Below are 27,869 nucleotides of genomic sequence, written 5' to 3'. Positions count from 1 at the left end.
GAGGAGGGCACGGCGAAATGGCAGTGAGGCCTCCACATCGTCCGCACAGGGATCTCAGTCGTTGCCTCACCCTCAAAATGCATGTTCAGCCCTTCTCATACTTTCAGGAAGGCAGGCGGATTCATCGTCCCCCCGTCTGGGGTTTCTGGTCCCACACCAGTGTGTTCCAAACCCTGGGGGTTTTCTGCAGATAGCCTGGAAGCCTCTCGGTGACATTTTACCTCGAAGGGTGCCATGTGGGGCCGCATCATATACAAATGGGCGCAGAGGCAAAGAAGTTTGACACTTTGACACCCACCAACCCTTCTTACGTGCATTTCTACATATTAAAATATAGTGTTACTCATATTCCTCCCCAAGTTACTCCCAGTGTGCACCTGAGCCTGTGCATGGCAGCACACATCAGTGTGTGTATGTGAGGCATGATTGTAAAGCACTTTATACACCTGCTTCCGAGGGAAAAGTGCAATAGAAGCGCAATCCATTTCTGGAGGACGTTCTGGATTCCATTGCAGCAGGTCGCCGTGTGCGACAAAGACACAGGAAGCAGACGTTTTGCAAGATTTGATTTATTAATTATGATACAGATCACATAAGGCCTTGCTGTATTCACCGTGCCCACTGCAACAAATTACCATACGCAGCAAATGTTTTTTGTTTATCTTTTACAGTACTTCATTGCATTTTTTTTGACATTTTCATTTACCTCTCCAGTACAACTTCATTTTTTTTTAAACATCTCTTAAATAGTGAGAGTGGTGAAGCCCCACCTCTTCCTCAGTTAGGAAGAAATCATGCACTATAATGGCCACTCTCTCCATTGTTCACAAAGAAGCTGTTTAAAAAAAACAAACATTATTGAAATAAAACATAAAAAGAACTGTTTTTTCTATCACACTGAATAAAGGGCAAAGAGTAAGACCCCTTAAAAAAACATCCATCTGAATATAGTTTTGCTTGTTTGCCATTTTAACTTAGACTTCTGTTACCGTTGTTGGAAAGCAAAAGGTAATGCAGTAATCACATTTTAATTCTCTTGTTCCATCACTTTGCTTCTGATCGCTGCCTCCAGCCTTTTTTAATTTCTTTTTTGCACAGTCTTTGGCTGAGTATTAACACATTGATATACACATGGATTTCGGAACACCACAGTACCAGTGGTCACTCCTCCGTTCTTCACCCCTCTGCCAAATAATGAGCCCGTTCACCCGCTCACTGCCCGGCGTGCTCAGCCACACAGTGGGGTAACAATCCCACACACAATGGCATTCCTTCTTCTTCCTGTTTGTTTGGATTGTGCCGATGCTCAAATGCAAAAATGAGGATCCTGCAGGTTTGCACTTCTGTGACCTCGTCGAACGTTAACATGCACAAGCTCACACGTGCACACACACACACACACGCCGCCTCAGCTGCATCGATCAGGGCTAAACAATCCTCCTCAGTGGTTTCTACGGTAACAGCAGGCCTGGTGCAGGAATTCGGTGATGCTCCTCTCCAGCCGAGCAGACTAATGAATGGACTGACTGTTCTGGGTCTCTTGGACAGAGACCGATGGGGACATGGTGGACTAAGAGACAACACAGGGGAACTACGGGTTGGCTTCCGGCGAAATGTGACACTGTTCTGGTTTACATGATCAAAAGAAAAATCATCTTTAATTATCACACTCATTTCTTTTATGTTTCAGCTACTCAAATGTGAGAATGGACCCTATTTTATGTTTTTTTGGGGGGGGGATAAACTAGTTTTTCCACACTGACGGCCGAATCATTCCAACTGTTTCTGGACGCCTTCAAACATTTGTAAAGAGCTTTAAATCACATCTGATATTAGCCTGACTTTAAACACCAACAACAAGGAAAATATGCTGAAAAACATCTGCAGGCAATCAATTTTTCTACTGAGAAAACTGATCAGGACTCATTACAGAGTGGAACCGATAAGCAGAACTGATTCAATAAAATATAGTCAACTGCCATCTTTGTTCCTGTTATTTATCACTGGAGGGAATTTAAAAAAAAAAAACAAAGTGTTTAGCACCCTCATGTTTATATGTTTTTTTTTTCCATGTTCATCAATAAGAACATAATTGGAAATTTTCAGATGTTTAAAAAAAGTCTGTGATGAGAAAACGGTCCATTTTATTTCAAAGCAGATCTCTGCAGATTAGTAAAAAACCTATTTTATTATTATTTTTAAACATTTGAAGCCCAATTCATGACTCCACAAAGACAACAAGCAAGAGATAATCATCGTTAAATAATGAATGTGAGAGATGGAAGATTTGGCCAAAAGAATTTCATTTTAAAAGGTAAAACGTGATCTTGTGTCTTTAAAGTGTTGCACTCTTTATTGGAAACTGATATTTACAAGCTTTTCATTTTTCTTGCAGAAGCTTTGCTAGATTTTTCCTTTTTGCACAGTATTGTGTAATTACCTCTACCAACCAGCAGAGGTCATGTGTTTGCTGGTTTACAGGATATAACATTTTGCAGAAATGGTTTCTGAAGCAAGTAACTGTGGAGCAAAGTTTTAACTGACTCAAGGTTCCCCCCCCATGCCAAATCCCTGTTTCCTTCTTCATCCATTTTTTTTAATGTTGCAAAATATGCATTTGCTTAATCTCAATAATACAAAGATGGGAAGGAAAGAATTCTAGTGATCTTTTGTTTTCCAGAGGTTCCTGCAGAAAATAACAGACTAAAGTATGCTCTCTTCCGAGTGCATGTCAGTCTGGCTGAGGTATGCGCCCAATGCGTGCGCGCGAAACTGGCTAAAGCATGCGCTGTATGCATATGATGCATATGTTGGTGTGGCTAAAGTATGTGCTCTGAGCGCATCTTGTATTACTTCGCTGCACCACTACCAGACCGCGCCTGAAAGCCCTGTTAAGTCACTGACATTGTTGCCTTAATTTTTAATAAACACTCAGGTTTCTAACACATTACTAATTTGCACCATAAGCTACAGGTGCTGTGTCACATAACCTTTATTTAAACATCCCCAAGCCAAATCCAAGCTTTGCATTGTGGGGGAAAAAAAAAGCAACATTCATGCAATGGCCAGAATTTTTAGTTTCATTGTTGGCATTTTTGTACAATATTCGTTTTTTAAACTGAGGACTGGAATGCAAATAGGAAGTGATTTTGGACAAACTCTTCATTTCCTCGCCTCGATCCTTAAATGGACGGCGTCTTTTGGCTTCCTCGGCGGCAGACAAAGAGGCGATTTTATTCACTGCACATCTAATCAACAGCGATGTAACCACAATGCTTTGTGCCTACCAGACTGCATCTATAGATCCACAGGGCAATCTCAATTGATCTAGAGCAGATTTAAACCTCGTGTTGTTGCTCCTTTATTTACACTCGGCACTTCGTGAGCTCTTGAGCTCATTTTGCCCGACACGTGCAGAAAATTGATCTTTAACTGCACCGATAAGAGAACGTGAAGCTACAAAACCACAGCAGGAAAACTGTGCTCGGCCCAGGCAGCAGCGAGGCTGTGAGTGGAGTAACCCATTTGTTCCTCTAGATGTCAGTATCGCGCTCTCAGACTAAGTGAGAGAGTAATAAGCAGGGAGGACTGAGAGGAAAAGTGAAGTGCGGCTGTCGTGTGACAGCAGCTTCAATCTGCAAAGTGCTCAGAAAAGTGCTTTTCAACAAAGATCCCGGCGACAAAACCTGCAGCGTAAACCCGCCGCACCTCCAAAGACCCAACACAGAAGAAGAAACCATTCCCACCACGCACCTATTATAAAAAAAACACACGTCCACCTAAGCTGGGATGAACGGATGAATCTCACTCATTTGCCAACATAAGCAGGGTTTTTTCTGTATGAGATTTTATGATGAATAATTAAAAACGGTTTCTGGATGGAGAATTAATAATAATAAAAAAAAAACATTCTTTTTTTCCCAAGCTGTGTTCTGACATTCTGCGACAACAACCAGGAATGAGGTACAAGTACACAAAAAAGGAGGATGGGAGGAGCTGTCCCAGAATGCCATGGGTGTGTGAAAGCACCCAGAATCCTTTGCTCCAATCTGTTGTTGCCCAGCAGATCCAGTTGGTTGAGATTCTTTTTCTCTTTTTTATGTGCTTGGCGTAACTGCCCAACTGAAGCTGAACTGACATGCACGTGTGCAGCTGCAGGTTTGACAGGTTGGAATGCGTGCGTCCTCTATAAATGACGGCGGTGACGCAAACTTTTTTTTTTTTTTTTGCATTTGAGACACGCGAACTTCCCTGCGTGGTCCCTGCGGTAGGTTTGGAGGTTTGCAAAATGTGCACGCCAGCCACCAAATCTCCAGCACGTGTGGCGGCTGAGGAGAGGAGGTCCACCTGTTCACATTCCCGCTGTAATAATATACATTTGAGGTTCAAGTCCCTTCAGCAGTCCAACATCTCTGTCTTCATGTGTGTAAGGCGAGGAGGGCGTCCTAGTGGTGCGAGGATGACAAGCAAAGTGATAAGGTGAGACGGAGAGAGAACAACAGCCCCGCCCAGCTCTTCATCCCTTCCTCTGTACGACTTGTGTTTGTCAGTTTTTCCTAAAATCCGGCGGAGGCTCAAACGTCTCCTCTCCCAAACGTGTACGTTTCTCCCTGTACATACTGCATCTCTGTCTTCTCCATCTTATTCTGACCTCCTGTTCTTGCTTCAATCCACCTTTTTCACCTCCTTCCCAAACTATACAGTCATTTTTTCCCTCAAACCTTAAACTGACTATCTTCATTTTTGTTTGTCGTGTCATTTTTGTATTTTTTTTTAAAACTCCCTTTCCCTTGATCCCTGGTTCACAGCATGTGTTGTTCTGTGGGGGGTTGATGGGGGTGCAGGGAGGGTGGCAGCAGGGCTGGGATCGGGGACTGGGGAGTCGGAGGTGGGGAGTGTGTTGGGGAGTGATGCTGATGGAGGTGGTGGGGGTGATGGTGGACAGGGGGACCATAGTGCGGAATGACAGGAGGAGTCACAGGGAGGACGTAAGGAGTCGGGGACGGAGTTGGCAAAGATGAGTAGCCTCCAGCCATACAGGAGTAAGCCGAGGTTCCTCCAGTGAGCGTCGTGGTGGGGGATCCGGGGAGGCCGTCAACAAGCGGCTGGTTGAGGAAGAAGTAGCCGTACTGTTGGATGAAACTGTCAATGATTGTCTGGTAGGTGCGGGCGGCGGTCAGGGCGTCCATGGTAGTGAAGTCCGGTCTCATCAGCGTGGGCCAGAAACATATGGACAAGTTCTCACTGGTCATCAGGTTGACCCTGTTGTGCTGGCTGACTCTGCACAAACACAAAGACACAAACAAGTCAAATTTGTTGGTCTCAGAACACCAAGATGAGCACAAAATGACCTGCAGCGGAGAGTTTGATGGCTTCCTGCGAACCACCAAATCACATGGAGATAAACAACAGTCAGAGGTGACAGTCAGGCCCATAAATATTTTAACAGTGATGCAACTTTTAGTAGTTTTGTCTTTGTTCATCAACCCTAAACCTAATCACACAAAAAATAAATAAACAAAAATAATAACCACTTCCAAAAGTTTTGCAGAGGGGATGCAATGTTTAGGCATAAAGTGTATGAGCACAGCATCGTCTTCTAAATTTAATTTCAGGACCTTGATTTGTTTCCAATGATGGCGGCAGTTCAGTTGGCAGAACACAGGCTCTGATACCTGAAAACAAGCTACGTAAATCCAGTGATCAGGACAAGTACTAGGGGAGCTACATCCACCCCCAGGACTAAACCAAACCAACTTTTTTAGGTTCCTTATATGACCCCAAAACACAATCAGAATGTTCCCAAAAATAACAACTGGCCTCAAGCCAGTTATCCAAGATGGCCGCAAAAATAGGGATTTTTTCACTTAAACACCAATGATTTCTGTCATCATTAAGTCCATTGTTTGTTCCTACTATGTATTTTAATGATAAGGGTCTATTGGCGGCCATTTTGGACGCCATTTTGAATCTTAAACCCATGAATGAATTTAGTTTAGGCACAAATGAGTTTGCTGTGACCTGCAATGGTCTTCCCATTAAATATCTGTGATATTTAAGTTGTTTATATGTTGTGTAAAGGTGTTTCAGACAGACAGCCGAAATAAACTGCTCAGACTTCCACCAAGCTGGTGTCGTGGTATTTGGAGAAACATATTATTTCACTTGTTTTTAGAATAATACCTATTTTTTGGGGTTTTTTTTGTCTTATTCCTCTGGAATGTTTTAGCTCCCACTGCTTTTGTACTTGTTCTCCATCATGCATCCATTACTTTCTCTGCATTATTACAAAATCATTGCAGACCCAAGATATATGGTATAATTTTAACTGACAACTCTCTCTCTTGCAGTGGGAAATTACATATTCATGTTTTATGCTTATTATGCAACCCGTTACTGGAAACTTTCTGATATATGGAAACTCAGAGCTGCAGAACAAGTAATTATTCCAACACACACCCAAACAGGTGTTGGGTTCCCCACCCAAGTGTATTTCTGTTACTAAAGGATCATAACAAAGTATCACACACTCACAGATGTTGAGCACCACTCACTCAAACAAGTGAGAGTCAGGCCCATAAATATTTGAACAGTGATGTAATTTTTGATAGTTTTATTATTGTTCATCAACACAAGGCAGCTGAAGTGAAGCAATCAAATTGTGCTTGTAGTGTAGACTTTCAACTTTAATTCAAAAGATTTAGCAAAAATACCAAATTAACCATTTAGGAATCATGACCAAATGCCATAAGTAACTGGACAAACTACAAGGATCACTGGTACTATATGAAACATCTGTCTGGAGTAGGCATATAAAAAATAAAAATATATATATAAAGTGAATTTGAAGGAACAAGACTAGTGAGGGAAGCCACCAAGACACTCAGACATCTCTAAAGGAGTTATAGCCTTATGAGGCTGTGAATGGAAAAACTGCATCATGCAACTTTTGTCTGTTACATCACTAGTTACACACTTCCCTTGAAGAGGGAGACAGAGAAAGATTTTCTTAGAAAGAATAGGCAAAATTACAGCTACATTTCCCAGAAGGCACATGGGAGATTTGAGCCTAAATTTGATCCGTTTTCTTGTACAAACACGTACATAGTCTGCACTCGCCCACGGAGGCCTGGGCAAACATTTATAAACTTACAGCTGACAAGTGACACTGTCCTGCAAAGATTTTTACAAAGTACAGCAGGATTTTAGAGTCTAAGGTCAAAACTGATTTTGACCTTAGACTCTAAAATCAACAGGATTCTCAGGGTCACCATAGTTAACGCACACACCAAGTTAGGTGAGAATCAAATAATTAGGAAATCAGTTATTGCACTCACAATATTTTTACAAAGTAAGATCCACTAACTTTGACCTTCTGACCCCAAAGTCAATAGGCTTGTCGGGGTCAACATGCCAGGTTTAGTGACAAGCCGACAATTTAAAAAATAAGTAATTCCGTACATAAGACGTTTACAAAGTACACTGCAATGACTGACATTTTGACCACCAAATCAATATGCTTCTTGGGGTCACTATGCAGAATGTGTATATTAAGACTGGTGACAATTGGCCTAGTAAAACTGAAGTGCAGTGAAATGTTGCATGATTGACTGACTCCCTAATGAAGAAGACTAATTAATGAAAATTAAATAATAAAAATTAATATTGCATAGTGTTTCTTGAGACTTTTTTCCACATTTGAGCCTCCAGGAAAACATAAATTAGAGATAAGCGATCCAGCTCACAAAATGACCCCCTCTGCCCCACATCGCCATACGCCAAACTAGTTGATTCCATGTATTTGGTGGTAGGAAACCTTTTTTGCAATGATATACTTTAATTAAACTGGTCAACAACTGTACATGTACCTTAGTATACACTAGTAGAGTTCTACCTTACAATTGGAATGTATTATAGAAGACATACCTTACTGAATTTTCATATAACAGACGGATATGACATACACTCAACAAAAATATAAACGCAACACTTTTGGTTTTGCTCACATTTTGTATGAGATGAACTCAAAGATCTAAAACTTTTTCCACATACACAATATCACCATTTCCCTCAAATATTGTTCACAAACCAGTCTAAATCTGTGATAGTGAGCACTTCTCCTTTGCTGAGATAATCCATCCCACCTCACAGGTGTGCCATATCAAGATGCTGATTAGACACCATGATTAGTGCACAGGTGTGCCTTAGACTGTCAACAATAAAAGGCCACTCTGAAAGGTGCAGTTTTATCACACAGCACAATGCCACAGATGTCGCAAGATTTGAGGGAGCGTGCAATTGGCATGCTGACAGCAGGAATGTCAACCAGAGCTGTTGCTCGTGTATTGAATGTTCATTTCTCTACCATAAGCCGTCTCCAAAGGCGTTTCAGAGAATTTGGCAGTACATCCAACCAGCCTCACAACCGCAGACCACGTGTAACCACACCAGCCCAGGACCTCCACATCCAGCATGTTCACCTCCAAGATCGTCTGAGACCAGCCACTCGGACAGCTGCTGAAACAATCGGTTTGCATAACCAAAGAATTTCTGCACAAACTGTCAGAAACCATCTCAGGGAAGCTCATCTGCATGCTCGTCGTCCTCATCAGGGTCTCGACCTGACTCCAGTTCGTCGTTGTAACCGACTTGAGTGGGCAAATGCTCACATTCGCTGGCGTTTGGCACGTTGGAGAGGTGTTCTCTTCACGGATGAATCCCGGTTCACACTGTCCAGGGCAGATGGCAGACAGCGTGTGTGGCATCATATGGATGAGCGGTTTTCTGATGTCAATGTTGTGGATCGAGTGGCCCATGGTGGCGGTGGGGTTATGATATGGGCAGGCGTTTGTTATGGACGAAGAACACAGGTGCATTTTATTGATGGCATTTTGAAAGCACAGAGATACCGTGATGAGATCCTGAGGCCCATTGCTGTGCGATACATCCAAGAACATCACCTCATGTTGAGCAGGATAATGCACAGCCCCATGTTGCAAGGATCTGTACACAATTCTTGGAAGGTGAAAATGTCCCTGTTCTTGCATGGCCGGCATACTCACCGGACATGTCACCCATTGAGCATGTTTGGGATGCTCTGGGCCGGCGTATACGACAGCGTGTACCAGTTCCTGCCAATATCCAGCAACTTCGCACAGCCATTGAAGAGGAGTGGACCAACATTCCACAGGCCACAATTGACAACCTGATCAACTCTATGCGAAGGAGATGTGTTGCACTGCATGAGGCAAATGGTGGTCACACCAGATACTGACTGGTATCCCCCCCAATAAAACAAAACTGCACCTTTCAGAGTGGCCTTTTACTGTGGACAGTCTAAGGCACACCTGTGCACTAATCATGGTGTCTAATCAGCATCTTGATATGGTACACCTGTGAGGTGGGATGGATTATCTCAGCAAAGGAGAAGTGCTCACTATCACAGATTTAGACTGGTTTATGAACAATATTTGAGGGAAATGGTGATATTGTGTATGTGGAAAAAGTTTTAGATCTTTGAGTTCATCTCATACAAAATGGGAGCAAAACCAAAAGTGTTGCATTTATATTTTTGTTGAGTGTATATATATATATATATATATATATATATATATATATATACACACACACACACACACCACCCCTGCCACATTTCACACAGCTGTGCCAATTCAACATGCAGATCCACCTTGGATTTCCTGTGGCGACCCTGAGTGCTGTGTGTGTGTGTGTGTGTGTGTGTGTGAGGAAAATAAGCATTTGAACACCCTGCGATTTTGCAAGTTCTCCCACTTAGAAATCATGGAGGGGTCTGAAATTTCCATCGTAGGTGCATGTCCACTGTGAGAGAAAAAAAAAAAAAAATCCGGAAATCACAATGTAGGATTTTTTAAAATAATTTATTTGTATGAGCGTTTGCAGTACGAGAGTTGTGCACAACAGATCTGGCACCAAACATGTAAGTTATTTGTGATTTATTTTTTTACTTGTGATGAAATCAGACATTTTATTGAAATATGTAGAGGAGTAGATGTAATATTGGCCATGCTTATGCATCTGTCCACCCCTTCAGGCAAAATTTCAGGCGGAACGCCCAGAGCAAGTATGGCACATATAGATCAGCAAAGTAGCTGTGATTGACTGGTATGAATGACTTCATAATGAAGTCACACAAAAGTCATAGAATGAAGTCATACATAGTCAAAAACACCATTACAGACAGATGTAGATTTATATTCTGGTGTGCAGCATGTGCAGCGTTTGCATCAGCTCTCTGTTGCCTTTCATTTCATTTCCATCATGTCATTTTTTTTAAGACATGAAGAGCTGTTTTAATGTTCGTTTGTGTAAACAACCAGTTGATGTTTTGTCTTAAAAATAGACTAAAAAGTGCCCACGGGTAATTTTCTCACACGTGCCAACACATTGCCAATTAAAATTTTTTTTTTTATGTATCAACAGCTAAACCTGACAAAAAAAAACAAAAAACAGTATATGTAAGTTGACAGTGAGTAATTAAAACACAGTAACAACCATGTGCAAGTAACAAAAAATAAAAAGAGTCACATCCAGTTAGACGACGACAGCCTCAGTGCAATCCTGATCTTGTCACTGTGTTTTCCTTCCAATGATGTCACTTGACAGTGTGACCCAATGTGTGAGAGGTCGTCTGCGACCCTGTCACTCACTCACTTGTTCAAGTGGCTGATGACGTATTTGAAGACCTCGTAATTCTCCTTGGGGAAGTGGCGTAGAACGTCCTTCATGGCCTGGAAGCGCTGCTCCCGATCGTTGATCTCTGGATGGTGGCAGAGAGAGAGAAGGGCAGGTTAGAGGAGGGAGGAAAAGCGCCTGATAGAGAAGACGAGGGAGCGCAGACAGGGAGGAGTGACGGAGGGAGGGAGTAGAATGGAGGAGAGACCGGAGGGTGTAGCCAAAGAGATTGGACTCGGGACACACTGATTTCATCCTACAACAGTACAAGTTTCACATGTCACAGTGAAGCAGAAATGCACGTGTACAATTCACTGGCTTTAAAGTACGGCTCACAAAGCACACAGATTCCAGAGGAAACAACGCAGGCCCATTCTGAAGTCCAATCGATTCCAGAGACACACACACACACACACACACACACACATATATACAGGGTGTGTTAAACACCATAGCTGCGAGGAGTGAGTCAGATAATCTGACATCACCAGCTAACACAGTCCATCCTGTGTGTGTGTGTGTGTGTGTGTGTGTGTGTGTGTGTGCGCACGTGCAGCCAGCAGTGAGAACAGCAGATGTCTCCACATCACAAACAAGATTTACAATCAGAAAACGTGAGTGCGTACTCTCAATCCACAATGAGGTCAGTTTGGATCAAAAACAGATTTGAGGGCCGAACCTCAAATCTTGCAGCTTCAGTCAGTGCGGCTGTCCATCAGTCATCACCGATCAACTTCAGGATACCTGAACTCATCCAGCAGGAAACTCAGAGTGCAGACCGCAGCCAAGGATCAAAACAGCACAGTTTGCAACTGGGGTGGGGCAATCTTTTTTTCTATCCATTTTGGCAAATATTCCCCATAAAGGAAGAGTTTTTACGTGGCGTTTCAACCAAAATGAAATCATACAAACACGTCTAAATGGTGAATGGACTGCATTTCTACAGAATGCTTCTAGTGCGAAGGCAGATGCATAAAGTGCTTTACAAAGATCAACCACACACACACACACTTCATTCAGTTGTCCGCAACCAGATGTCATGGAAAGACCCAAATTCTCAAATACTAAAACACACAGTTTTGCATTATTGTCCAGTTTTTGTTGCTGTTGTTTGTCAGTTTGTAGAGCAATGTCTTGCTCCTCTCATCAGTAGAAGAAGTAATGTGAATAACATACAGGATTTAGAAATGTCATCGCACTGAAATCTGATCGAGATCCAACCATTCTGTCAAACTCATGTTACACCTCCTCTGGTGTGCATGGGTCCAAAACAACAACAAATTAATGTGGTAGCCATCTGCCAAGCTGTGCTACTGTGTTTTCTTGCATTTCAAAGCAGATGAAGAAGAAGCCGTCAACATGTGGAATATCAAACATGAAAGCAGAGAAGAAGGCTGGTTTATGCAACTGTGACCAGTTTCACTACAACCTCCCAGAGGACGATCTGGAGTGGGGACACAGACTAGCACTGGCTAACCTTTGATTTATTTGAAGAACACTGCAGTCTGTGTTATCCAGAAGGATAACACACTTGCATTCAGCCATAAAGTTGGAGAAAGGGTAGAGAAGGTGACCATGTTGCTGTAGTATGCAGACTGGGAACGCATTTACATTTATACAAATGTTCAATGCAGTCATAATGCTCCTTGACCATCTCTGGTGGTGATCACGATCCGTAAATGACATAATTATTAACTGTTGAGCAGGTTTTACAGCTGGCCGAGTTCAGCACAGAGCCTCCCTTGAGTAACACCTCAGCACTGTAAGTGTACAGTTCCAGGGGAGGTCAGTATGCTGCTCAGCATATCTTACCAGAGTTTAGTTTCGGTTAAAGTTGTGCTTATTTTGAGCATGTTCAAAACTTTCGGACGTTTGGTTGGAATCCTTCATGTTCAGCTTGAGGTGGCCTGTTTGCATGCAACCAAGCATGGAAATAATTACCCCAAAACAAAAGCTGATAAGAGTATACACCACGTTTGCCTGTAGTTGCACCATGTTTCTGGATGAGAGCACATACCAGGCAGAGGCAGCTCTGAATGGCCTTCATCTACATGCATCATGGAAAGGTCATAATTTGAAACTTCGCCCATCCTTGAAAAACCTTAAGAGGATCTTGGAGCATGTCTGTGATGAACCAGGATATTCCATCACTGCGCTGTGCTTTTATTTCATTGTAATGGGATTTTCACAACTTTAAAAATGCACTTTTCATGTTGGGGATTTTGACATACTTTGGGAATCCCTAACATTTCCGTGTAGGCTGTAACATTGTGGTGCATGACATGACATTCCAAGGAAGTTTTCTGGAAGTGCCAAGGTTCTGTTAAGTCAAGGTAACTTATAAAAAGAAAATATAAGAAGCATAAAATACATAAGAGTGAGAAGCTCAACTATCCAGGAGGGATTTGGAGTGGAGACGCTGTTTCTTCATTGTCTCCCTAGGGAGGTCTTTCAGGCACATCTGACTGGGAGAAGGCCCCGGGGAATACCCAGGACACGGAATACCCAGGACATGCTTGATGGATTATATTTCCCAGCTGTCTTGGGAATGCCTCAGGATCAGGAGTTGGCAGAGGACAGGGAAGTGCGGGATGAGCTGTCTGGTCCACTGCTGCTGCAACTCGGACAAGTGGAAGAAAATTAATGAATAAATAAAATACATAAAAGAATAAAAATAATTTAACCCCCCAGTGAAGTTATATTAGAGGTGCTGCTGTCGTTTTTGCACACATCACAGGGTTTAAGTCTGACATGTTCAAACTGCGCTCTGGATCACATTTGTGGGCAACTGTGATCTTCACCCACCAGTTTGCATATCCATGAAAGTGAGAGCAGGGCTTCAGTAAACAAATGTTCTGGCTCCACCCTTTGTATCCAGGCCATACACACATCCAACATTCTAATCAACATTTGTTAAATAAGTAAAAAAAATTATTTGGTGACATAATAAACATCCTCAATCTTACTGAAATAATGTCAAGAGAACAATTTAAAAAAAAAGAAAAAAAATCCATCCTACTTTTTTTCTGTGTGTCTGCCAAAGAGTCGAAAACTAAAATGTCTCAAATTTCCAACCTCTATTTGCTCTTCTCTTAAAAAAAAAAAGGACTTTAAAAGGTGTGGCTGTGTCTCTAGCTCCAATTGCTTTATTTTTCACTCCTTGGCTACGCCACAGGCTGCAGCAGCTTTATCAGGTCTCTGTCACGGCTGAAAGCTCTCGCCAGGACCTTTAAAAACACACAAACGTGCCCAAACACACACACAGCTCAGTGAGTGACAGCAGCCTTCCGGCCTCAGCGTAAATCTCTGGCGCGATGATCCACTGAGTTATGCTTTAAATCTCCATTCCGGCAGATTACAAAACACAAAGCGAAGTGGAGGTGATGGAGAGCAGAGGAGCAGCCTCGTTTATCTCACATATGACTGTTTTCTCATGACTTCATCCAGCTTCTCCCGCATCCCTCCATCATGTGCGATTACGCCGGCATTCTGCTTCCTCAAGTCTTAAATATTCTTTCCTCCACCCTCTTTCCTTTTCATTCGCCAACTCCTCAAGTGGCAAATCCAATTCTCCCTGTGGATGGATTTGGACTGCAAGAGTTTCGCTTGTTAGCTTAAAGAAAACTGACAATGAAGGAAAAAGGAATTAAGGCAAAATCCAGTACACCCGAGGTTTTTTGAGAACACCCTGCATCGACACCCTAACGTCCCCGTGTCTGCTCACACCCTCCCACCGCCATCCACACCCTCAGGACTTACTGAAGGCCTCCACCAGTTCTCCCTGCATGCTGTAGGGCACCAGAGGGTCAGGTAGCTCCGAGAAGAAGGCCTTCATGGCTCCTGCTACTGTGTTGATGGCAAAATCTTTCTCCACAAGGTCCAAGTTGTGGTCTGGTAAACAAACATTTAGAGAAAGCATTAGAATCTGAAAGGACATTAAGTACAGCCATCGACAGGTTCTAACTGGGCCTAAAGCATCATTTTACTTTAGACTGAAGAAGCAGCTTTGTTAAGAGAACAAAAGGTTCACATGTCAGTTTTCTAATAACCTATGTAGATATCAACTCTGGTAATGGCTCTAAGTCCAAAACAAGGATGTGGCAATACACTCTGTCAGTGCATCTGTGCACCAGTCACACTTTCTTGTGTCAACAATAATGAAAAAGAATATAAACACTAGGTTTTCAAGACATCTGAGAGTCTAAATGAGTGCATTGCTGAAGAGTTTGAATTTTAACATGACTGGATTTCAGCCTCATGCACTTTACTCAACAATGTATTGATTCATCTGCCCATCACAAACTGGACAAAATTTATCACAGTTTTTTTGTTACATTGGATTTAGATAACCCAAATGAGTGCATCTAGGATAAGTTCAAATTTGAGCATGATCATATTTCACAAATCTTCTCTATGGACCGCCCACTTTACTGACCACTATTAATGATTTTGACCATGATAACCTAAAAAAAAAAAAAAAAAAAAAAATCAGCATTTTTGCAAAATTTGAACCAGACATCCCAAATGTGTGCATCTCAGGCAAATTAAAAATTGAGCATGATCATGTCACCAAGATCCTCTGTGGACCGCCCACTTTACTGAATAGCGTATTGAGGAATGTGATTTATTATCCCTTCAGTATCCATAGGGTTTTTTTTATTTTATTTGGTCAGTATCAGGCAGCTCTTTTTCAAATCAATATCTTAAGAAATCAGCAAACACATCAATATCCGGTCTCCAGAATTATAAACCTTCCAGCTTTAAACTGCAACAACAGAACTGCCAATATGCCGTTGACCTCAGTCCTGATGGTTTGTTCAGCAACACAGCTGGTTGTTTTTGTTTCCAAACACAGTATCAGAACACAAAAGAAATGCTTCACTGAATGTCTCCTAAATTATCTACTATGTGTTGAAGCCAAAACTAAAACTCAATACTGTGACACAAATGATCAGCAGGAATGTTTGGTGCACAAGTGCGCGCTCTTGTAAATAATGAAAGTTTGTGACATTTCACATTGTAACAAGTATAAATAAATATGCATGAATAATATTTTGGCTCACTTGGCTCAGACTGGAAAAAAAAATGCATGATTGCCTTTTAGTTCAAGTCTGGTTCTGTTCACACTGAAACCATAAGGTATAAATTCGAGTAAACTGACAGCTTTGTCATTTCTTACATTTTTTGGCAACTGTCAAAAATGCAACATCAGCTATGTGGAGCCAGAGTGGGAAAAACAGAGTTTATTCTGGTGAAGGACATCAGCTTCTGCTACAACGTCAGCCTTCATTTTTCCCTCTTTGGCTACTTAAATTCACTCTTACAGTTTTACGTTCTCTAAGCGCCTTGGGGCAACTGTTTGTTGTGATTTGGTGCTATATAAAAAAATTGATTGATTGATTGATTGTATCTATCTGTATGCTGTGTCAATGAGTGTCGGCTGGTTTTGCCACTTCAGCATGGCCCAAAGTCTGAAATGGGTCGTCGTCTCCTCAGTGTTCACCAAGAAATGTAAATTCTGGCTGGATAAGTTATGGCCTTAAAGAAAAGACTAAAAGCTCCAATGTTTTATTAGCAGCTTTAGATATGCTGCTGCCAAAAAGCACTATCTCTCTGTTCCAGTGATTCCCAAACTACTTGTGTTCCATCCCTCTCCCACACCCACCCTTTGGAAGCACCCAACCCACCGTGCCCTCTCTGATAAACTACGATATGCATTAGGGCCCAATCTTGACATCAACTGCAAAATGAAGCCGAGCTGTGGGCGTAAAGCCATTTAGGGCGTGTCCAAGCGCACACTGATATTTATGTGGTGGGAAATATCGGTGCAAGTCCAGGTGCTGGGTGCAAAGGGGTTTTCCCATTAAGCATGGGCGTGTTGTAGTCCAAATGTAATAACCAATCAGAGTGGCACCTGCCATTGTCTTTAGAGTGTGTCACGCACTTAGGGTCTCAGTGATGAGACATCGCATGTAACTAAAAGGATTCAGAGTGGTTTGGTTCTTTGTGCTCACGTAAATTTTGTCAAAAGAAATTCAGCTGAATTCCCCCATGTAGTTTACATCCATTCTAAAAGCTTCAGAAGTGCAGCACTTCTGATGCTGCTTCATTCTAACATGGATTATTTGTATCTGCAGACAGTCAGAGTGTAATTTTCAGTGAGACTTCAGGCACTTGTGCTGCAGTTGTACCTGTAATTGTTTTGTCCCATCTATCTCAGACTCAAAGTTACAGCAAAGGGCCTCAGCTCTGATTACCTTGATCAAATTCAACTTCAATCAGGCGCTGACACATTGGCTGTCTTCCTCTAGCCAGCAACATGCTTCATTACCCAAACCAATCTGGAGGTAATTAACTACTTGCACCAAACTCACACTGCAAATATACACAAAAGCGGGCAGAAGGCTGAGGTGGTAACTACACGGTCTGAAGGCTGTTAAGACCAGTTCGGATAGTAGAATTAACGGCCACTGGTTTATATGCTGGCTGTAGGTGGAGGCAGACACAAACATGTACTCAAGGTCTTTTAAGTGCCATCTGTGAGAGGTAACGCACCTTGGTCAAATTGCCGCTGCATGCTTTCCATCTCCGCTTTGTTTCCACTGACTCGGTAGATGCCCTCTGTGGTCAAACCTGCTGAGGGAGAACAGGAGAAAGAGGAGTGTTCTTTGCTCAGTGTTCTTTCTACTAGTTTACAAGGTGACAGGTGCTGATAGTAGCTGAATTCATCTCATTGAATCCTTTGAATTATCAAGACAGGATGTGTAAATCATCTTTAAAACACTGAAAATGTAGTTATGCTGCAGGCTGAGGTAATCCCATCTCAATGTGTCCCTTTTCAAATAAGCACATTAGCAGTATTTATTAAACTTATGAAGCACACATCCAGGTATTCTAAACTGTGACAAGCTGACGTTACCTGAGGTCCATAGACATTATAATGAGTGTGAAATTAGAATAGATGTGCTTTTTCTTTCTTATGTAACCTCCAGTTTGATTGGGTACTTCAGCAGTGCACTGTATGTACACTCTGAAACATCTATAAAGAGCACTGCATCAGCTCTGCTACAAAGATGCTCTTTTTGACTATGCTAATTACACAATGGGAGCACTACCTGCAAATTAACAAACCAATTATCACATATATCTTGGTGAAAATTTGGGTAACAAATGGGTGTCTGACCTTACGAAGAGCACAGGGGTGAAAATTTGGGTAACAAATGGGTGTCTGACCATACGAAGAGCACAGGAGTGTTATATCGGCACCTTATCTCTTTGCAGCCACTTGTTTAACACGTGAGAAATGTGTGAAATATGTTTAAAACACTCGACAGATGTTGCACAGTGGCTAAAAATATTACAGCATAAACAGATGTGTTGGGGCGGTGAGTGACAAGTACAGAGCTGTTCATAGATGTCATGTTTTAATTTGATCTATAACAGGATCAAGAAAAAAGAACAACCTGACCATGAAGTCAGTAAATGTAATTTCCATCATATACTCATGCGTGTGTGTATGTGTATAGTTGGTATCTTGATAAGAATGTTGGGCTTACTGTGTCAAGTATACTAAGCAAACATTACATACACAAATGTCTTTTTTTTTTTTCAAGACAAAACCAAACATTACTCATTGGAGAAATGAGTTTAAACTTAATAATAAATCTCTATTATTGATTGAATCCAATAACATTTTAAAAGTAGTTTCTTTTATTGACAAATTTGATTTGTAAATGTTTGGTTGCCCTCTATTTTCTTTTCTTTTATTATTTCTAAATAATATTCAATAAACCCCTTATTTCTATGAAATTTTCATCTTAGGTGCATGTCCACTGTGAGAGACATAATCAAAAAAAAAAGAAAAAAAAAGAAAAAAACGTTCTCCCACTTAGAAATCATGGAGGGGTCTGAAATTTTCATCTTAGGTGCATGTCCACTGTGAGAGACATAATCAAAAAAAAAAAAAAATCTAGAAATCACAATGATTTTTTTTAAATAATTTATTTGTAAGTTACTGTTGCAAATAAGTATTTGAACACCTGTGAAAATCATTGTTAATATTTGGTACAGTAGCCTTTGTTTGCAATTACAGAGGTCAAACGTTTCCTGTAGTTTCTCACCAGGTTTGCACACACTGCAGCAGGAATTTTGGTCCACTTCTCCACACAGATCTTCTCTAGATCAGCCAGGTTACTGGGCTGTCGCTGAGAAACACAGAGTTTGAGCTCCCTCCAAAGATTTTCTATTGGGTTTAGGTCTGGAGACTGGCTAGGCCACTCCAGAACCTTGATATGCTTCTTACGGAGCCACTCCTTGGCTATCCTGGCTGTGTGCTTCGGGTCACTGTCATGTTGGAAGACCCATCCATGACCCATCTTCAATGCTCTAACTGAGGGAAGGAGGTTGTTCCCCAAAATCTCGCAATACATGGCCCCGGTCATCCTCTCCTTAATACAGTAGAGTCGTCCTGTCCCATGTGCAGAAAAACACCCCCAAAGCATGATGCTTCCACCCCCATGCTTCACAGTAGGGACGGTGTTTTTGGGATGTACTCAGCATTCTTCTTCCTCCAAACACAGTGAGTGGAATTAAGACCAAAAAGTTCTACTTTGGTCTCATCTGACCACATAACTTCCTCCCATGACTCCTCTGGATCATCCAAATGGTCATGGGCAAACTTAAGATGGGCCTGGACGTGTGCTGATTTAAGCAGGGGAACCTTCCGTGCCATGCATGATTATAACCCATGACGTCTTAGTGTATTACCCACAGTAACCTTGGAAACAGTGGTGCCAGTTCTCTTCAGGTCATTGACCAGCTCCTCCCGTGCAGTTCTAGGCTGATTCCTCACCTTTCTTAGGATCATTGATATGCCACGAGGTGGGATCTTGCATGGAGCCCCAGTCCGAGATTGACAGTCATGTTTAGCTTCTTCCATTTTCTAATAATTGCTCCAACAGTTGATCTTTTTTCACCAATCTGCTTGGCAATTGCCCCGTAGCCCTTTCCAGCCTTGTGGAGGTCTACAATTTTGTCTCTGGTGTCTTTGGACAGCTCTTTGGTCTTAGCCATGTTAGTAGTTGGAGTCTTACTGATTGTGTGGTGTGGACAGGTGTCTTTATGCAGCTAACGACCTCAAATATTTGCTTCTAATTTGGAATAATAAGTGGAGTGGAGGTGGACATTTTAGAGGCGGACTAACAGGTCTTTGAGTGCCAGAATTTCTGCTGATTGGCAGGTGTTGAAATACTTATTTGCAGCAGTAACATGCAAATAAGTTATAAAAAAAAATACATTGTGATTTCCAGATTTTTTTTTTTTTTTTTTGGATTATGTCCCTCACAGTGGACATGCACCTAAGATGAAAATTTCAGACCCCTCCATGATTTCTAAGTGGGAGAACTTGCAAAATCTGTCTGAATACTTAGATACTGTAGATGATGACTGGAGTAAAGTTTTAAGCAGAAACAAGGTGATAATCGCTTAACGCCGTTGTGTCTGGCTGACTTCCGCGTCAGAGAGGAGGGCTGTCAATCAAACCTTGATCTCCAAAGACGACCAATCACAGCGGAGCCAGTGCCAACCTGGTTCCCTCCCCCATAGTGCCAAAAGTTTCGAGCAAGCGAGAGAGCAGGAATTGCCTGCGCCCGAGCAGAAATCAACTTTGAGCAGGCGGGAGGCATGCTGGTCTTCATGTACAGCACCTTTGCGTGCGTGCAGTGATAATTTACAGGCGGGTAGTGACAATTTGCGCGTGCGTAGTTAGTATCTACGTGTGAATGCATTTTCTTACGCAAGTGTGGTTTTGACACTGATCTGACACCACAGACTTTGCTGTGGGACTCGACATGTTCAAGTCCACAGTCTGTCCGCTCCAAGCATTTTATTACACATATCTGCGATAATATTTCTTTCTGTCTGGTTAACTGTACTAAGAGGCCATCAAAGAAGTCAGTGCACCGGTATTTCTGTTGAGTAGCATTTCAGCATTACTTAATTTTTATCTTTGGACTATAACCCCAATTCCAATGAAGTTGGGACGTTGTGTAAAATGTAAATTAAAACAGAATACAATGATTTACAAATCCTCTTCAATCTATATTTAATTGAATACACCACAAAGAAAAGATATTTAATGTTCAAATTGATAAACGTTTTTGTTTTTGTGCAAATATTTGCTCATTTTGAAATGGATGCCTACAACACGTTTCAAAAAAGCTGGGACAGCGGTATGTTTACCACTGTGTTACATCACTTTTCCTTCTAACAACACTCAATGAGCGTTTGGGAACTGAGGACACTAATTGTTGAAGCTTTGGAGGTGGAATTCTTTCCCATTCTTGCTTGATGTGCAACTTCAGTTGTTCAACAGTCCAAGGTCTCCGTTGTCGTATGTTGCGCTATATAATGCGCCACACATTTTCAATGGGCGACAGGTCTGGACTGCAGGCAGGTCAGTCTAATACCCGCACTCTTTTACTACGAAGCCACACTGTTGTAACACGTACAGAATGTGGCTTGGCATTGTCTTGCTGAAAGAAGCAGGGACGTCCCTGAAAAAGATGTTGCGTGGATGGCAGCATGTGTTGTTCCAAAACCTGGATGGACCTTTCAGCATTGTTGGTGGCATCACAGATGTGTACGTTGCCCATGCCATGGGCACTAACACACCCCCATACCATCACAGATGCTGGCTTTTGAACTTTGCACTGGTAACAATCTTGATGGTCTTTTTCCTCTTTTGTCCAGAGGACACCACGTCTATGACACCCCCATACCATCACAGATGCTGGCTTTTGAACTTTGCACTGGTAACAATCTTGATGGTCTTTTTCCTCTTTTGTCCAGAGGACACCACGTCTATGATTTCCAAAAACAATTTGAAATGTGGACTCATCAGACCATAGCACACTTTTCTATTTTGCATCTGTCCATTTCAAATGAGCTCGGGCCCAGAGAAGGCGGCGGCGTTTCTGGATGCTGTTGTTGTATCAATCAATCAATCAATCAATTTTTTTTTTATATAGCGCCAAATCACAACAAACAGTTGCCCCAAGGCGCTTTATATTGTAAGGCAAGGCCATACAATAATGATGTAAAACCCCAACGGTCAAAACGACCCCCTGTGAGCAAGCACTTGGCTACAGTGGGAAGGAAAAACACCCTTTTAACAGGAAGAAACCTCCAGCAGAACCAGGCTCAGGGAGGGGCAGTCTTCTGCTGGGACTGGTTGGGGCTGAGGGAGAGAACCAGGAAAAAGACATGCTGTGGAGGGGAGCAGAGATCGATCACTAATGATTAAATGCAGAGTGGTGCATACAGAGCAAAAAGAGAAAGAAACAGTGCATCATGGGAACCCCCCAGCAGTCTACGTCTATAGCAGCATAACTAAGGGATGGTTCAGGGTCACCTGATCCAGCCCTAACTATAAGCTTTAGCGAAAAGGAAAGTTTTTAAGCCTAATCTTAAAAGTAGAGAGGGTGTCTGTCTCCCTGATCTGAATTGGGAGCTGGTTCCACAGGAGAGGAGCCTGAAAGCTGAAGGCTCTGCCTCCCATTCTACTCTTACAAACCCTAGGAACTACAAGTAAGCCTGCAGTCTGAGAGCGAAGCGCTCTATTGGGGTGATATGGTACTACGAGGTCCCTAAGATAAGATGGGACCTGATTATTCAAAACCTTATAAGTAAGAAGAAGAATTTTAAATTCTATTCTAGAATTAACAGGAAGCCAATGAAGAGAGGCCAATATGGGTGAGATATGCTCTCTCCTTCTAGTCCCCGTCAGCACTCTAGCTGCAGCATTTTGAATTAACTGAAGGCTTTTTAGGGAACTTTTAGGACAACCTGATAATAATGAATTACAATAGTCCAGCCTAGAGGAAATAAATAAATGAATTAGTTTTTCAGCATCACTCTGAGACAAGACCTTTCTGATTTTAGAGATATTGCGTAAATGCAAAAAAGCAGTCCTACATATTTGTTTAATATGCGCTTTGAATGACATATCCTGATCAAAAATGACTCCAAGATTTCTCACAGTATTACTAGAGGTCAGGGTAATGCCATCCAGAGTAAGGATCTGGTTAGACACCATGTTTCTAAGATTTGTGGGGCCAAGTACAATAACTTCAGTTTTATCTGAGTTTAAAAGCAGGAAATTAGAGGTCATCCATGTCTTTATGTCTGTAAGACAATCCTGCAGTTTAGCTAATTGGTGTGTGTCCTCTGGCTTCATGGATAGATAAAGCTGGGTATCATCTGCGTAACAATGAAAATTTAAGCAATACCGTCTAATAATACTGCCTAAGGGAAGCATATATAAAGTGAATAAAATTGGTCCTAGCACAGAACCTTGTGGAACTCCATAATTAACTTTAGTCTGTGAAGAAGATTCCCCATTTACATGAACAAATTGTAATCTATTAGACAAATATGATTCAAACCACCGCAGCGCAGTGCCTTTAATACCTATGGCATGCTCTAATCTCTGTAATAAAATTTTATGGTCAACAGTATCAAAAGCAGCACTGAGGTCTAACAGAACAAGCACAGAGATGAGTCCACTGTCCGAGGCCATAAGAAGATCATTTGTAACCTTCACTAATGCTGTTTCTGTACTATGATGAATTCTAAAACCTGACTGAAACTCTTCAAATAGACCATTCCTCTGCAGATGATCAGTTAGCTGTTTTACAACTACCCTTTCAAGAATTTTTGAGAGAAAAGGAAGGTTGGAGATTGGCCTATAATTAGCTAAGATAGCTGGGTCAAGTGATGGCTTTTTAAGTAATGGTTTAATTACTGCCACCTTAAAAGCCTGTGGTACATAGCCAACTAACAAAGATAGATTGATCATATTTAAGATCGAAGCATTAAATAATGGTAGGGCTTCCTTGAGCAGCCTGGTAGGAATGGGGTCTAATAAACATGTTGATGGTTGGATGAAGTAACTAATGAAAATAACTCAGACAGAACAATCGGAGAGAAAGAGTCTAACCAAATACCGGCATCACTGAAAGCAGCCAAAGATAATGATACGTCTTTGGGATGGTTATGAGTAATTTTTTCTCTAATAGTTAAAATTTTGTTAGCAAAGAAAGTCATGAAGTCATTACTAGTTAAAGTTAATGGAATACTCAGCTCAATAGAGCTCTGACTCTTTGTCAGCCTGGCTACAGTGCTGAAAAGAAACCTGGGGTTGTTCTTATTTTCTTCAATTAGTGATGAGTAGAAAGATGTCCTAGCTTTACGGAGGGCTTTTTTATAGAGCAACAGACTCTTTTTCCAGGCTAAGTGAAGATCTTCTAAATTAGTGAGACGCCATTTCCTCTCCAACTTACGGGTTATCTGCTTTAAGCTACGAGTTTGAGAGTTATACCATGGAGTCAGACACTTCTGATTTAAAGCTCTCTTTTTCAGAGGAGCTACAGCATCCAAAGTTGTCTTCAATGAGGATGTAAACTATTGACGAGATACTCTATCTCCCTTACAGAGTTTAGGTAGCTACTCTGCACTGTGTTGTTATATGGCATTAGAGAACATAAAGAAGGAATCATATCCTTAAACCTAGTTACAGCGCTTTCTGAAAGACTTCTAGTGTAATGAAACTTATTCCCTACTGCTGGGTAGTCCATCAGAGTAAATGTAAACGTTATTAAAAAATGATCAGACAGAAGGGAGTTTTCAGGGAATACTGTTAAGTCTTCTATTTCCATACCATAAGTCAGAACAAGATCTAAGATATGATTAAAGTGGTGGGTGGACTCATTTACTTTTTGAGCAAAGCCAATAGAGTCTAATAATAGATTAAATGCAGTGTTGAGGCTGTCATTCTCAGCATCTGTGTGGATGTTAAAATCGCCCACTATAATTATCTTATCTGAGCTAAGCACTAAGTCAGACAAAAGGTCTGAAAATTCACAGAGAAACTCACAGTAACGACCAGGTGGACGATAGATAATAACAAATAAAACTGTTTTTTGGGACTTCCAATTTGGATGGACAAGACTAAGAGACAAGCTTTCAAATGAATTAAAGCTCTGTCTGGGTTTTTGATTAATTAATAAGCTGGAATGGAAGATTGCTGCTAATCCACCGCCCCGGCCCGTGCTACGAGCGTTCTGACAGTTAGTGTGACTCGGGGGTGTTGACTCATTTAAACTAACATATTCATCCTGCTGTAACCAGGTTTCTGTTAGGCAGAATAAATCAATATGTTGATCATTTATTATATCATTTACCAACAGGGACTTAGAAGAGAGAGACCTAATGTTTAATAGACCACATTAACTGTTTTAGTCTGTGGTGCAGTTGAAGGTGCTATATTATTTTTTCTTTTTGAATTTTTATGCTTAAATAGATTTTTGCTGGTTATTGGTAGTCTGGGAGCAGGCACCGTCTCTACGGGGATGGGGTAATGAGGGGATGGCAGGGGGAGAGAAGCTGCAGAGAGGTGTGTAAGACTACAACTCTGCTTCCTGGTCCCAACCCTGGATAGTCACGGTTTGGAGGATTTAAGAAAATTAGCCAGATTTCTAGAAATGAGAGCTGCTCCATCCAAAGTGGGATGGATGCCGTCTCTCCTAACAAGACCAGGTTTTCCCCAGAAGCTTTGCCAATTATCTATGAAGCCCACCTCATTTTTTGGACACCACTCAGACAGCCAGCAATTCAAGGAGAACATGCGGCTAAACATGTCACTTGTATGGCTTTCACTTTGCATGGCAGAGTTTTAAAGTAGACCTGCATTGAAATAAATGTGGTCAGATCTCAGAAAGAAATAGCTGATATGTATTTATAAGACCCTTATGAATGCAGTAAAGTAAATCTGCAAGCCCAAATTTGTAATTCAGCGGAGAAATCTTCATTTAAAAATGACAAATTTGCAGCTAAAATTTGGCCCTCAGTGAAAACTGTTTGTACATCCGGGTCATTGCAGTGACGTCCGGCAGAAGATGGAGCGCTCCCACCTTCAGTCCGATCCCGCATTGAAATTGATTTTATCTGTTAGTAATGTTACTGTTATACACATCCTGATTTCAGCATCCAAAAGTAAGCTGCAATGAATGTGAGATACAGCTCTGCATGCTCAGATCAGCAGCGACATCGACAGCGGGCGACGTTCTTCCCCGACGCCTTGCTCTCTGCCTCCGCAGCACTTACAGAGTCTGCGTGCTCGGTAAATGCCGAAGCGGGCCACTCACATCACCCCCGTGTCTGCTGTGCAGCCGGCAGCACGTCCCTGTCTACTGTATGGAGGTGCAGCCAACTTGGCACAAGTCCAGAGACTACGCTCGCTGTTTTGATGCGGAGCGGCCGGTGTCGCCTGTTGCTGCAAGGACAGACTTTCCGCAGCGCCGCACGTCTCGGTAATCGGAGCCGCAGAGCTCCGTGGCTGCTGAGAGAGGTTCATATCTTTTTAATGACTTGGATTCTTTGCAGGTCCCGCCTCCGTACCCCGCAACAGTAACACCAGAGGCAAAAGACAATAGATTTTCAATGCGACACCACTCAAACGGGCGTATGAAAAAGTCCCCCAAAATAATTTTCAAGCACAAATAAAAGAAATGTGTACTCACCAAACGTGCCGCAAGACAATATGAAGTTTTAAAAAAGTAGATCCTTCCGTATAAGGCAAGAAAAAGGTGCAGATGCAAACTGACATAAATCCACAAATTACAGTTGGCGCACGCAATGCATGCTGGGATAGGGTCTTTTCCCTGATGTCTCGGCAGCGTCCCGGATGTGATGACAGTTTTGCGGAGGGCTAAATTTTAGCTGTAAATTTGTCATTTTTAAATTAAGATTTCTCCATTGAATGACAGATCTGGGCTTGCAGATTTACTTTACTACATTCAGAAGGATCTTATGTGTAAATATGTCATTTTTTGGTCCAAAGATCTGACTGCATTTATTTCAATGCAGGTCTACTTTAACTTATACTTGTAGATGTAGCGACGAACTGTGTTAACTGACAGTGGTTTTCTGAAGTGTTCCTGAGCCCACGCGGTAAGATCCTTTACACAAGGATGTCAGTTTTTAATGCAGTGCCACCTGAGGGACAGAAGGTCACAGCATTCAATGTTGGTTTTTGGCCATGCCGCTCAGAAAACCCCAAGAGTGACATCATGCAGGGTTTCTCTGATATATATACAGTCTATGACTGAGCGTTGCACGGGTAAAGCTGCAGTTAGAATCTGAAACTAAAACGCTCACAGCTAACTGAAGCTAGTGTGTGAATTGTACTGTGACCATTTTTTATTTTTAACCACACAAAGGACAAACACAGCCAAATGTAAGTGATGTGTTAAGATAATACACTATGTTAGAATGTTTAGAAAAACAACTTTTCACTTGTCGTAAAAGTAAATTGAACTTCTCCATAAGGTTGGTACTGTTTCAGCAGAAGTATACATTTTAATGACTGCTTTTCTCTGTCTTACTTTTCTGTTTAAATCCTTCTACCCCACACCCACTGTATTCTCCACGTTCAAGCTTCCAGTTCGGGGAAACAAAGGCGGGTCCAGAGGGATTGAGGGAGATGGGGAGTGGCAGAGAGAGAGAGACAAAGAGATGGAGAAAGGCAGGGATGAAATGAGAGGGCTCTCAGTCACGGCATACACCATCGATCTCCTCTTTCTACCAATCAATTATCCACAAAAGCTGTTCTCACCAGACGGTAAGAAAACAGAGATGGCAGCAGAGATAGGGTGAGAGAAGAGCAGCAAAGCCGTATTGGCCAGAGAGAAAATGATCAGGGCAAAATGGAACTGGCACCTGAATGAGAAACATACTGCAGAACACACGGGCGTATCAGAGCGATGAAAGACAGTCTGAGAACAAATAAATGACTTAAGAGAAAGAGGTTAAGTAGAAGAACAAGGCACATGCTTGAAAGAACACAGAAAACATAAGAGGGGGCAGAACGGGGGGGGGGGTCACCAACAGAAGAAAATCATTGCGGAATGAAGGTGAATAAAACAGTTTTCAAAGAGATGGCTTAGAAAAAGTGAGCTCATCCTTCTTCAAGCAGAGAGCAGTGGCCTCTCCCTCTGGGACCAAACTCCTCACTTCACTTCCTGGAGTGAAAGCAGCCTGGCTCAAAAAATATTTTATATATATAAAAGGGACTATATCGCTTCCTTGTTAAACACGAC

General features: G+C 41.9%; 2 protein-coding genes across 4 annotated transcripts in view; both read right to left on the bottom strand.

Moving 5' to 3' along the window:
* Positions 1-1,966, bottom strand: part of LOC117508882 (rho GTPase-activating protein 35-like) — a 28,067-nt gene extending 26,101 nt beyond the window's left edge. The window contains exon 1 of the mRNA XM_034168724.1: positions 1,954-1,966. The gene's annotated coding sequence lies outside the window, so the exon portion shown is untranslated. The remainder of the gene's footprint in view (positions 1-1,953) is intronic.
* Positions 1,967-3,076: 1,110 nt separating this feature from the next.
* The window catches only part of arhgap35a (Rho GTPase activating protein 35a), a 188,850-nt gene continuing 164,057 nt past the window's right edge, over positions 3,077-27,869 (bottom strand). For 2 of the 3 annotated variants that reach the window (XM_034169246.1, XM_034169247.1), the window contains exons 4-7: positions 17,269-17,349; positions 14,473-14,604; positions 10,693-10,798; positions 3,077-5,280 (exon numbers count right to left, since the gene is read on the bottom strand). In XM_034169246.1, the coding sequence (XP_034025137.1) occupies positions 4,803-5,280; positions 10,693-10,798; positions 14,473-14,604; positions 17,269-17,349 (797 nt within the window). In that variant the 3' untranslated portion in view covers positions 3,077-4,802. The remainder of the gene's footprint in view (positions 5,281-10,692; positions 10,799-14,472; positions 14,605-17,268; positions 17,350-27,869) is intronic. The other variant, XM_034169249.1, reaches the window with a different exon arrangement.

This window comes from Thalassophryne amazonica, chromosome 4 (assembly GCF_902500255.1).
Source record: "Thalassophryne amazonica chromosome 4, fThaAma1.1, whole genome shotgun sequence".
Classification (NCBI taxonomy): domain Eukaryota; kingdom Metazoa; phylum Chordata; class Actinopteri; order Batrachoidiformes; family Batrachoididae; genus Thalassophryne; species Thalassophryne amazonica.
The sequence above is the reverse complement of the archived record's forward strand: the minus strand, read 5'-3'. Positions and strand labels throughout refer to the sequence as shown.